Source organism: Dendrobates tinctorius, unplaced genomic scaffold (assembly GCF_039654945.1).
Source record: "Dendrobates tinctorius isolate UK_male_01 unplaced genomic scaffold, ASM3965494v1 ptg000002l, whole genome shotgun sequence".
NCBI classification, from domain to species: domain Eukaryota; kingdom Metazoa; phylum Chordata; class Amphibia; order Anura; family Dendrobatidae; genus Dendrobates; species Dendrobates tinctorius.
Genome location: NW_027361670.1, coordinates 587,485 through 599,779, shown reverse-complemented (window position 1 = coordinate 599,779; position 12,295 = coordinate 587,485). Strand labels below are relative to the sequence as shown.

The 12,295-nt window shown below is 46.1% G+C and overlaps 1 protein-coding gene across 3 annotated transcripts in view; it reads right to left on the bottom strand.

Annotated features, from left to right (window-relative positions):
* Positions 1 to 4,876: 4,876 nt before the first annotated feature.
* The window catches only part of SENP3 (SUMO specific peptidase 3), a 41,454-nt gene continuing 34,035 nt past the window's right edge, over positions 4,877 to 12,295 (bottom strand). For all 3 annotated transcript variants that reach the window (XM_073572967.1, XM_073572976.1, XM_073572958.1), the window contains 3 exons: positions 5,751 to 5,834; positions 5,573 to 5,623; positions 4,877 to 5,488 (listed from right to left, as the gene is read on the bottom strand). In XM_073572967.1, coding sequence (XP_073429068.1) covers positions 5,378 to 5,488; positions 5,573 to 5,623; positions 5,751 to 5,834 — 246 coding nt within the window. In that variant the 3' untranslated portion in view covers positions 4,877 to 5,377. The remainder of the gene's footprint in view (positions 5,489 to 5,572; positions 5,624 to 5,750; positions 5,835 to 12,295) is intronic.

Sequence of the window (12,295 nt, the reverse complement as noted above, 5' to 3'; positions counted from 1 at the left end):
GTATAATACCACACACATATAGAGCAGGTCCCGGAAGACGTCGTTTACCAGTTCTTGGAAGACAGCTGGGGCATTACCGAGTCCAAACGCCATAACACGATACTCATAATGGCCATCAGGGGTGTTAAAGGCAGTCTTCCTTTCGTCTCCCTGGCGAATCCAAATCAGGTTGTAAGCCCCTCATAGCTCAAGCTTCATGAAGACTCTGGAACCCTTCAGGCGATCAAACAGCTCGGAGATGAGAGGTAGGGGTTCTTATTTTTTACCCTGATTTGGTTAAGGTCCCTATAGTCCATGCAGGGTCGCAGAGAGTCGTCCTTAAAGAAAAACACAGCTCCGGCCAGAGAGGAAGATTTCAGTTTGAATCCCTTAGCAAGGTTCTTCTCAGGATACTTGAATATGGCACGAGTCTGGGCTTGGGACAGGGAATAGTTTAGGCCTCTTAGAGGTAATGTGCCAGGCAGGTCAATTGGGCAGTCATACGGCCTATGAGGTGGCAAGGTCTCAGCCTGTTTCTTGTCAAAGACATCTGCATACACCCAATATACCGCAGGCAGGCCACGTAAATTAGCGGAAGTAGGAGACCGAACAGGACGAATGGGAGCTAGGCACCTCTCGTGACAACCTGAACCCCAACATAGTACTTCTCCAGACTTCTAGTCCACAACAGGTTCGTGTCTTTGCAACCATGGGAGAGCTAGAAGCAGAGGATAAGATAGACCTGACAGCACATAGAGATAAATCTCCTGAGGGTGTAGCATCCCCACCTGAAGCTCCATGGGCTCCGGATGGTCTTGTGAAGAGGCTTTCCATCCACTGAAGAAATCACCAACGGATCCGGAAGACATAGGATCGGGATTTTATACAGCTCGACCACAACCTGTTGAACAAAATTGCCCGCAGAGCCGGAGTCTGCAGCCAGGCCAGGCAAGGTGGGCGAATTAAAGACCTTTTGCCGCATGAGACGGATACAGTTAGGGTCAACTATGGAAAGTTAGTAGTCTTGCTCAAACTAGCCTCTTCTACTGACCCTAGGCACTGGCGTTTCCCGTTCTCTCAGGGCAGGATCCACTCTCTCCCACAGAGGATTAAGCTATGCTAGGGCCTCACCAGATACAGGTGCTTGTCACAAAATTAGAATATCATCAAAAAGTGAATTTATTTAATTTCTTCTATACAAAAAGTGAAACTCATTCTATAGAGACATTACACACAGAGTGATCTATTTCACGTGTTTCAGGTAATGTTGATGATTATGGCTTACAGCCAATAAGAACCCAAAAGTCATTATCTCAGGAAATTAGAATAATTAACAATAAACACCTGTAAAGGCTCCTAAGTGTTTATAAAGGTCCCTTAGTCTGTTTCAGTAGCTCCACAATCATGGGGAAGACTGCTGACCTGACAGATGTCCAGAAGGCACTGACACACTCCACAAGGAGGGGAAGCTACAAAAGGTCATTGCTAAAGAAGCCGGCTGTTCACAGAGTGCTGTATACAAGAATATTAATGGGAAGTGGAGTGCAAGGAAAAAGTGTGGTGGAAAAAGGTGCACAAGCCACCGGGATAACCACAGCCTGGAAAGGATTGTTAAGAAAAGGCCATTCAGTAATGTGGGGAGATTCACAAGGAGTGGACTGCTGCTGGAGTCATTGCTTCACACCACACACAGACGTATCCAGGACATGGGCTACAAGTGTCACATTCCTTGTGTCAGGCCACTCATGACCAATAGACAACGCCAGAAACGTCTTACCTGGACCAAGGAGAAGAACTGGACTGTTGTCAGTGGTCCCAGAGTCTGGAGGAAGAGTGGAGGCCACAATCCAAGCTGCTGGAGGTCTAGTGTGAAGTCTCCACACTCAGTGATGGTTTGGGGAGCCATGTCATCTGCTGGTGTAGGTCCACTGTGTTTTATCAAGACCAAAGTCAGCGCAGCCGTCTACCAGGACATGTTAGCGCTCTTCATGCTTCCCTCTGCCGACAAGCTTTGTGGAGATGGAAATGTCATTCTCCAGCAGGACTTGGCCCCTGTCCACACTGCCAAAAGTACCAATACCTGGAGTACACACAACAGTATCACTGGGCTTGATTGGCAGCAAACTCGCCTGACCTTAACCCCATAGAGAATCTATGGAGTATTGTCAAGAGGAAGATGAGAGACACCAGACCTAACAATGCAGACGAGCCGAAGGCTGCTATCAAAGCAACTTGGGCTTCCATAATCCCTCAGCAGTGCCACAGGCTGATCGCCTCCATGCCACGCCGCATTGATGCCGTAATTGATGCCAAAGGAGCCCGACCAAGTACTGAGGGCACTTACTGATCATACATTTTAGTAGGACAACATTTCAGATTTTACAAGCATTTTTCAAGCTGGTGTTATAAAGTATTCTGATTTACTGAGATAATGACTTTTGGGTTCTCATTGGCTGTAAGCCATAATCATCAACATTACCAGAAATAAACCCGTGACATAGATCACTCTGTGTGTAATGACTCTATACAATACAGTGGGGAAAAAAGTATTTAGTCGGCCACCAATTGTGAAAGTTTTCTTACTTGGCATCACAGACTTCAGCACCGTAGATCTGGCGAAAGCCCCAGCTGTCCGAGAGATAAGGTAGACAGGTCGTGGGGCGACCAGTGACGGGGTCCTTGAAGAAAGATCAAGAAGCCGGTGTCATATACCATGTCTATGTACGAGACCTAGCAGCTGATGGATGACCAGATAATTCAGTGCTCAGCATAAATGACTACACCCCAATAAGATCGTCTGAAAAGCTTTAGTTTCCTTTCAGAAACCACATTCTCTATAGGACACTAAACAATACTCCCACTAATGGTAGCCCTTGATTGCACATTAGAAAAATTACTTTTTTTGGGTGCAAAATAAATCTAACAAATTCATTCAAGACCATGTTACAAAAAAGGAGTACACTCCAAAAGTCTTCAAAGGAAAAGCTAAAGTTTGAACTACAAAATTTTAATTAAAACAAGAATTAACCCCCAGGTCAGTCCAATTCTTCATTACACCAGTGTCCAACAGATGGGCAACTATAAGAGGGCGATACCGAACACAGAAAACCTCTTTCCAGTTCATGTGCCAGGAATGGCACCACATGGAAGAGAAATGTCATTAGACCAAGAAAGGTGACTGCTACAAGGAGATCAGAGAAGCTTTACTGGATCAGATACTGGAGAAAAAAATGATAGAAAATGTAAAAGATGGAGCTGCAGCTTCTCATAGAGATGTCCAGCGACCACTGAAACAGGAGCGTCATCTATAGTAGAAAGCCGAACCGGGGGACACAATCCGTAGCACACTGCAGAGGAGCCGCAGCCTGAGGGCGTCCATGGAGGATCCGCTCCTAAAGCACAGGCACAAAAATGCCACCTATGATGTCCCAGGCTGAGAAATAGCGACACTGGGACTCTGCGCTCTGGACGGATGTGGCCAAGAGAAAATCACAATGAGACCTGGTGGTGACCGTGTCTATGTGGGGGCGGCACACGAGGTGCTGGTGTGTGAAGAGGGGTGACAACATGTCATTGATGGGATCATGAAGTCACACGTACTGCTCTATAGCGACAGAAGATGTCGCCATCACTCCAACCCAAGGTACACCAGCACTTTTCCTACAAGATGATACCAAACTCACATGTGCACGTGACAGTGACTCGGTGGTAAGTGTCTCCTCATCTGACAACCCAACACCTATAGGGAGCTCTGGAGACAAGTTGTCACCATTCTCCATCCAGGCTCTAGAGCTTGTTCTGAAGAATGGATAAAAATGGATGTAATATGTCGCCACCTTGTTCCTTCCAGGCCTAAAACACTCGGCTCCATCCTTACATCTCATGGCGGTCACACACAATACTAGGCGTAGGAGTTTTTTACATTAAACTAGTTTGAGTAAAACTGAAGATTTTGCAATGAATTATATCAACCTAATTGTCATGTTATGGGGAAAAATGTTCCGTGAAACTCAATTGTCAGAACGTTGGAAATTGTTGATGTGATCGGATATTGATTAGAATCTTCGTTTTCCAAGGGGTGTACTCATTTATGCACGGTATATACATTTATTGTACGACTTTGGTCCAGTGGTTGCTAGGCTTATATGGCCAGGCAGACGGAGGCCGATGGACACTCGCTGTACAGGCCCTTGTACGGCCTCCACACAACACACACACTTGTTTTAGGTATAACGTTCAGCATGAAAAGTTACAGCTCCGGACAACGGCCAAAAAAACCAAAACATCCAACACGTGGGATCTACCTCTTCACTGACATTTACTCCTTTACTACAGAGATAACAGTGAAGACCCTGGAGGACCCGCCCAGACCCTGGAGGACCTATCTAGGCTCGCACAAGATCGATCTTCCTAAAGAGCGTTGGTAGGAATTGTGCAACTGCAACAATGTGATCACAACCGTGTGCAGCCCGCAAAGATGGGGGCACACGAGTCCTCATCAGCTCGTTAAAACTTCAGAAAAAATGGTGGACAAAGAAATGGAAACAAAAAAAAAAAGAACAGAAAGCACCTGACAGTCAAGGAACGTAATACAGATGCCACTACCAATAAACGTCACATCGGAGCTGCTCACCTGCCAAGGTCGAAGTGAGGGGTGCACAAGAGCCAAAAGATGGACCCCCCCGATACTGTGAGCCTTTATGTGCTAGGACATTAGTATCTCAAGGTTCCTTGCCCCGGCAGAATCTTATTAGACCCTTCCTACAAAGAGGACTGTGTGAGGGCAAAGCACGGGCCCACCCTGTACCCCCCATATAACAGCCATAGTGCCCCTCATGTCAGAAGATTGAAAACTAAAAAGACGAGTCCCTTGGAGAAGAAACTGACCAGTCGAGGACACATTTTCTATAGAACTTTTAATTCATTTTTTTAATTTCTGTTTTCTGACAAAACAAAAACAAAAAAACTACAAATTTTTTTCCCCCCAGAAACAGTTAAATAAAAAAAAAATACAAAAAGAGAAAAAAAACAAAAACAAAGTAGAGACACAAAGATGGGCTGCTGCTTTTTATAAGGGTGAGAATGCGGGGTCGGCTGCAGACACAGACAGACTGCGGGTACAAAGGAAGGAGGAGCGGGGGTTGGGACAGACCTTAGACCTGTGGGTTCTTTTTTTTCTTCTTTTTTTCTTTAATAAAAAAAAAAAAAAATAATAAACAAAAAAACAAAAACTTCTGAACTCCACAAAGCAATTTACAACTGATGGCTCCAAACGGAGCCTGTGAGGGCGGCAGGTGACGGAGGACGTTCTCCACCACAGACATGGAGTGGGCAGTTACACATCGCGGAGACCCTCGGATACGGATCCTCTCTCAGACGCCGCGCCCGACAGCTCCTTTCACATTGTCAGCCTGCAGTGACACAGCTCCTTATACATCTGGCGCCGCAGTTTTGGCATATCCTGCTGCCCGAATGTAAAGGGGAGCTCCAAGGCGAGGAACTTGCAGTACTGTCAGAGAAAGAACAGGGGTAACATTATCCATCCTCGCTGCGGAGGAGCACGGTCACAACTCGTGGCGTGGAGGAGCCTCACCTGCAGCACAAACGCCCCACAGTCGCTGTCGTTATTCTGACGCGCCACATTCTGAAAGGCAAGAAGAACAATGAGCACAAGCCCCGGCGCTCGCTGCCGGCAGAGCGCCGTCCTGCACCCGCTGCCGGCAGAGCGCCATCCTGCACCCGCTGCCGGCAGAGCGCCATCCTGCACCTACCATTTTGAAGTATCCCTTCCAGTCGCTCTCATACTCCGGCCTCTCCTTCTTTATCGCTTCAGCCTGGAGATATTTGGCTATGTGCTGTTGAAGGAGACACTTTGTTATTGGTTGCGAGGACATTATTTTCTGAAGAAATTTTGAGGGCAGGAAAGAAATGGTGCAAGATGGACAATCTGCGATTTGGTATCCAAATTTTTACATAGGACTACATCTGTGCTTACAAGGCCCTGTGGCCAATATGGCAGCTATAAAAAATAAAAATCCCCCCTCACTGTAAATGGAGGCGACATAAAATTTTGCAGAGATTTCCAAGCAGCATAATCCAAACCCCCCACTTCAGTCTACAAGACTCTTCTTGTGCTGCACCACTTCTCTGGCGTGCACTACCGCAGACAATCAGTGTCACAGTTTAAAGCCTGCTCTAATTATTAGGCACGAGTATTAGATTTCTAATCCCAGCGTCTCAGTTCTCCTGTCGCATCTTCCATGCACTCAGCATCTGGTCATACACAGGTCACGGCTGATCGGTTACAGACCATACGCTACAGCACTTTGTGCCGCCCCCATTTTCTTGCAGGTTGCGAGCTCCTGTGCACAGGGCCCGACTCTTCTCGTCTGAATTGCCGAATTATGACATACCTCTGATATTAGATACACCAGTACCCTATGAATTATGTGCTCAAGTATATGCTGGAGCTACATAAATTATGGCACAAAATGCAAGGAAACCTAGGAGAGCAAGCTTTAACGTCAGCCCAAATGAATACAGAACCTTTCCAACATCAGAGAGATTGACATTATTTCTTTTGATAATGGTCTAAAACAAGGAGGAAACGCACCTTAGCGACACCCTGCCGCTCCGGGGACAACCTTCCCAGATACCTCACACAGTCAATGTGTGTAGTAATGACGTGAGGACACCACTGAGGTCACCACTGGTGGTCCCCAGGGAAGAGAACAGAAGACGTACCACAGCTGGTTGTCTCATCCACTCTAGGACCTTTCTTTCATAGGAAGCTTGTAGTGATACAAGTTTGTGCACCCTAGAGAAACATAGGCCAGGTAATCGCCTTACACACAGGAAGCACAGAGGGCAACAGACGGAGAATCTCCCACAGCTAGTGGAGTGACCGGCTGCCAACAGGACTGCCCGGCATGACAGAGAGTGAAGGTCCTAGAAAGATGTTTGGGCGAAGACGACGTGAAGAGGTCCATCCACGGCTAGATAACTAGGACAACCCTTGGGAAGGTGACAGGCAGAAGTACAATACAGAATACTTTAACGTTTTGTTTATTCCAGACTGATTTCAACATGAATCAAATTTCCAGGGTGGAAATTGAGCGAATCTGCAGAATATGAATGTCGGCAGATCGGCTCCTCAACTATTGAGGCATTTAAAAAGGAGAATGGCCAGACAATTGTGGCCTCCATCAAAAAAAAGCACCTTCCAAGAATGGAGATACATAAAAAGGAAATGTCCAAATGGTCGAAGGAGAGTGAACACAGATGGGGGAGACTTGTCTCTTTGATGGAGCAAAGAACAAGCCCCAGATTTGGCATCTTTAGGATAAGTATAAAGGGCAGCACTAATAAAATTAATGGAGGGAAGAGGACGATTTTTTTGCACCAGCAGAAAATGAACGATTAATACACAAGTTAGCAAAAGTGTTCAAATGTCCAAACCGCAAACTGGGCGAGTTACTGGTAGACTCTGTAAACCATCAGGTCTGGTGGGCGCCTAGGTGCTCAACGACATCCAGTTACAAGGGGCCACTCTTCCGGGTCCAGATGTTCTTCGCTGAAGACATCTGCTATCCAGTTGTCTACTTCTAGAATGGGGCCCTCTGCTTAGGGCTGTGGAGTCGATAAGCCAAACCTCCAACTCCTCCATTTTCATGACCCCGACTCCACAGCCCCAGTCAGTACTGAGCATATGGACATATAGTGCAGCACAGATTCATCTCCACAACAGTCGAGATCCTCAGATCAGGAACAGAACAGACATTTATAGGACAGTTCACAACTTTCCCAAATTCTGCACTTAATTACTAAACCCAAGTTATCATATATTTTAGGAATCAGAGCCGGTCCATTTTATACAGACTCCAACTCCACCAAAATGGACACAAACTTCACCGCCCTGCCTCTGCGGATGCCAAAACGTGGCCCATGATGAGATCTTAGCCATTTCATCCATAAATATTTAACCGCTGGTTCAGCCTGGAAGATTCGGGTAGGGGAGACTAGTCCCAGACTTTCATCAGGCAGAAACTAAAAGTTCTAGAAAGTTAAATTGGAAGAAATATTTCCCTCCAATGTTTGTGAAAGGCACCCAGCACCAAAGGCTGGCATGTTTACAATAACTATCCCATGAAGCGGGACAGAAATAGGCCCGAGGGACAGACGGGTAGAGAGCCACCAGAGAGTTCATGTGTACCCCCCGGGGAGCAGAACCCCAGTACATCAGAGACTACAGGCCAATGCCATTTGGCTGGGATTGTTGGGGTGTGCAAGTGTGACGTTAGGCATGGGGACGGCCTTTATTGAGGAGACCATGGAAGCCCAGACCAACATGCAGAAGCAGATGGTAAAGCGAGCCCCCGCTACTAAAAAGCCTGCAATCAAGAAAGAAGAAAATTGGAATACTTGTGTTTTACGCATCAGGTCACATAAAAAAATACAGCCTCCAGGTGTTAAAATAAGGTAGATACAACATTAGATGAAAACACCCCAAGTATCATCATTTACAAGAAGCTAGGCCAAGATGCAGAGGTGTGTGAAAAACTAAGTACACCTTTACTCCAGCCAGAGGGAAGGTAGTCGGGGCTGTTATTCAAGTGCCTTTGATCGCTAATGGTCCATCAGTAAGTGTGAACAGCCCTATAAGAGCAGAAGTTTTGAAAGTTGGTTGGGCTGGAGTAATAACACAATGTTCAGGGGAGAGACATCAGCAGTGATCCTCGAGAACCAATTATTGCTGCACATCACGCTGAAAAGTCATAAATCCTTTTCCAAATCACCATAATGTAGTCCATCACTCTACAGTGAGCGAGTTTACTCACAAGTGGAGAACATTCACCACCATTAACCTTCCCAGAAGTGGACGTTCCAGCAAGATCATCCCAGCGAGCATGCAACATTCAATCATTCCAAAAATCCCCAAGAGCCACAGATCAGGCTCTAAAGGGCTCAGCATAGTAAAGGTTCCTGCCAGTACAATAGAAGGCGGCAGTATGGCTTGGGTGGAAGAGCTGACCCAAGAAAGCTCCTGGGAGCACAGGAAGGCGGCACATGAGCAAACCATGAGACTCCTGCAACCGCAGGCTTTGGACAGACGAGACACAAGTGGGAACATTTTACTACGATTCCCTGCGCCGTGTTTGGCGAGAACCAGAGTAGAGCCACAGACGGGGGAGTATTTGGGCTTGGTTTGCCGCTTCGGCACCTGGTAAACACTCCTCTGTATATGTGAATTCATTGATCCAAATGCTGACGCTAAAATTGGATCGTACAACAGGACACCGCTTTCAGGCAACGCAGCAACTGTCCATCAGAGTGGCTGAAGGAGGACAGAATGGCGTACCCGGTCCAAGTACGGAGCATACCTCAGCCCAAGAGCAATGCTGTGGCGGGAGCTGAAGAGCGCGGTGCAGAAATGACCGCCCCAAACCTCAACTGAAGCAACAATGTACAGATGAGGGACCTCCACCGTGCGTGACAATAAGATGCGCTCCTGAATAGTCAACGCTAGGAACCATATACACACTTATACATATATACACAAGGTTCCTAGCGATGACTATACAGGGAGGAAGTGGGGAGCGCAACTTATCGTCGCGCACGCCGGAGGTCACTGGAGCAGAAGTCGGAATGACTCGCCAGCACAGAAGAAGCCTCAATACACTGCCCATAGCAGGGAGGAAAAGGTACTGATTGTGGAGGGAGTGCAGAATAGCAAAAAAGGTACTGATTGTGGAGGGAGTGCAGGATACCAGTGCCACAACTGCACCTCACAGGGCATGGGAGGAGGGCGGTACAGTAATTTAGACAGGAGGCTGACATTTCCTCCGGACACCGCCCGCCCCAGAGCCTGGAAGAAATTATAGAAATAAAATAAGAATTCTCTACAAGACGGCAGATATGAGGCAGAGAGGCCGGACTAGTGTAACATGTCTATCACCTGCGTGCCCATAGTAATAGGTCATGCACGTCCCGGGGGATCGATTACCAATAAGAGCATCAGAACAGCGGAAATAAAAGCCCAATTCTGCAGGTTATATGGACACAAGTTTCCTTTACTCCCTATATCTGATCACTCACTCGCTCTTGTCACCTGCATCTTAAAAACATCTCCAGAATCCGACCTTTTCTCACTTTTGAAACTGATAAAACTCTTACTGTCGCTCTTATTCATTCTTGTCTGGACGACTGCAACACTTTACTGATCGGTCTCCCTCCCGTACACAACCCTCTCCTCTCCAGTCCATCCTGAATGCGGCAGCCGGGGTCGTATTTCTGTCCAGCTGCTTCACCGATGCTTCCAACTTGTACCAGTCATTACACTGGTTACCCATCCGCTACAATATAAACTTATCACCCTCACCCACAAAGTGCTCCACGGTTCAGCACCACCTTACATCTCATCTCTACCACCTACCTGTCGTCTCCACAGTGCTGCACCGCCCCACATCCCCTCCTCATCTATCTACCACCTAACCGTCCTCTCCGCAGTGCTGCAACACTCTACATCTCCATGTCATCTGTCTACCACCTACCTGTCTTCTCCACAGTTCTGCATTGCCCTACATCTCCTCCTCATCTTTGTCTACCACCCATCTTCTCCACAGCGCTGCACCATCCTACAACTCATTTGTCTACCACCTGTCTTCTCCACAGTGCTGCACATCTCATTTCTGTCTACCAACATACATCATCCTTCATCTCCTTCTCATCTATCTACCATCTATTTGTCCGCTCTACAGAGCTGCATTGACCTACATCTCCACCTCATCTCTATGTACTACCTACCCTTCCTTTCCACAGTGCTGCACCACCCTACTTCTGCTCCTCAATTGTCTACCGCCTACCTGTCCTCTCCACTGTGCTGCACCACCCTACATCCCCTCCTAATCTCCACCACCTACCTGTCCTCTCCACTGTGCTGCACCACCCTACATCCCCTCCTAATCTCCACCGCCTACCTGTCCTCTCCACAGTGCTGCACCACCCTACATCCCCTCCTAATCTCCACCGCCTACCTGTCCTCTCCACTGTGCTGCACCACCCTACATCCCCTCCTAATCTCCACCGCCTACCTGTCCTCTCCACAGTGCTGCACCACCCTACATCCCCTCCTAATCTCCACCGCCTACCTGTCCTCTCCACTGTGCTGCACCACTCTTCATTTCCTCATCTCTACCTTCCATCTAGCCATACTTTCCACAATAAATAATAAAAACTGACTGATGATGGAAAAGAAATGCCTGGCAGTAGAAGTAAATAAAATAAGTAAAGGCAACAAATTACTTTATTAGGAAAGGCCTTTATTGATGAGTTAAATCTGGCCACACATCAACATACAAAATTATATATATATATATATATATATATATATATATATATATATATATATATATATATATACACACACACACACACATACATACATAAACAATAACACACACACATACATACATAAACAATAATTAAAACTAAAGGCAAAAAAACGCAATAATGTATATAATAAATATAGCACATGTGTGAAATTAATCCAAAATGTAGATAATAGTCATCTCCTTACCACTGGAACAGGTAAAAAATAAGGCCCATAATTAATCAATAATATATATACCAAAAAAAATCCCAGTGAAAAATGTGTATTAATAAAATACAGGTGATAAAGAAAACACTTAAAATTGTGCCCATAAAAATGTCATGATAGTGAAATATGCGCTACCTATATGGCATAAAAACAAATGTGAACATAGGGCGCAAAAATATACGCTACTAGGGAGACCAGGGCCCGAAATAAGTAGAGCCAAGAAAAATGTGTATGAAAAAATTCACATTGGAAATTGTGTATTATAGGAATACCAGTGATCTTGAAAACCCATATAAATGTGGCTAAAAAAGTTCCATCATAGTGAAGTATGTGCTAAAGCAATGAGAACACAGAGCACAGGGGGACGAAGGAGCTTTCCGAAACGCGCGTCGGGGCGCGTTCTATTGGCATACCGCTTCCCTTACCGCTTCTCCCACCTGGGTCTGATTTTCAGGTATTTAGCTTTATTTATTTTTGGCCCATGTCTCCTCAGCAGTACATACTTTTGCACTGTGCTTTCATTCTCTGACTTATTTCACATCGTTTGGCACATATTTTTCTAGTAGTGCTTATTATTGCGCTCTGTGTTGTCATTGCTTTAGCACATACTTCACTATGATGGAACTTTTTTAGGCACATTTATATGGGTTTTCAAGATCACTGGTATTCCTATAATACACAATTTCCAATGTGAATTTTTTCATACACATTTTTCTTGGC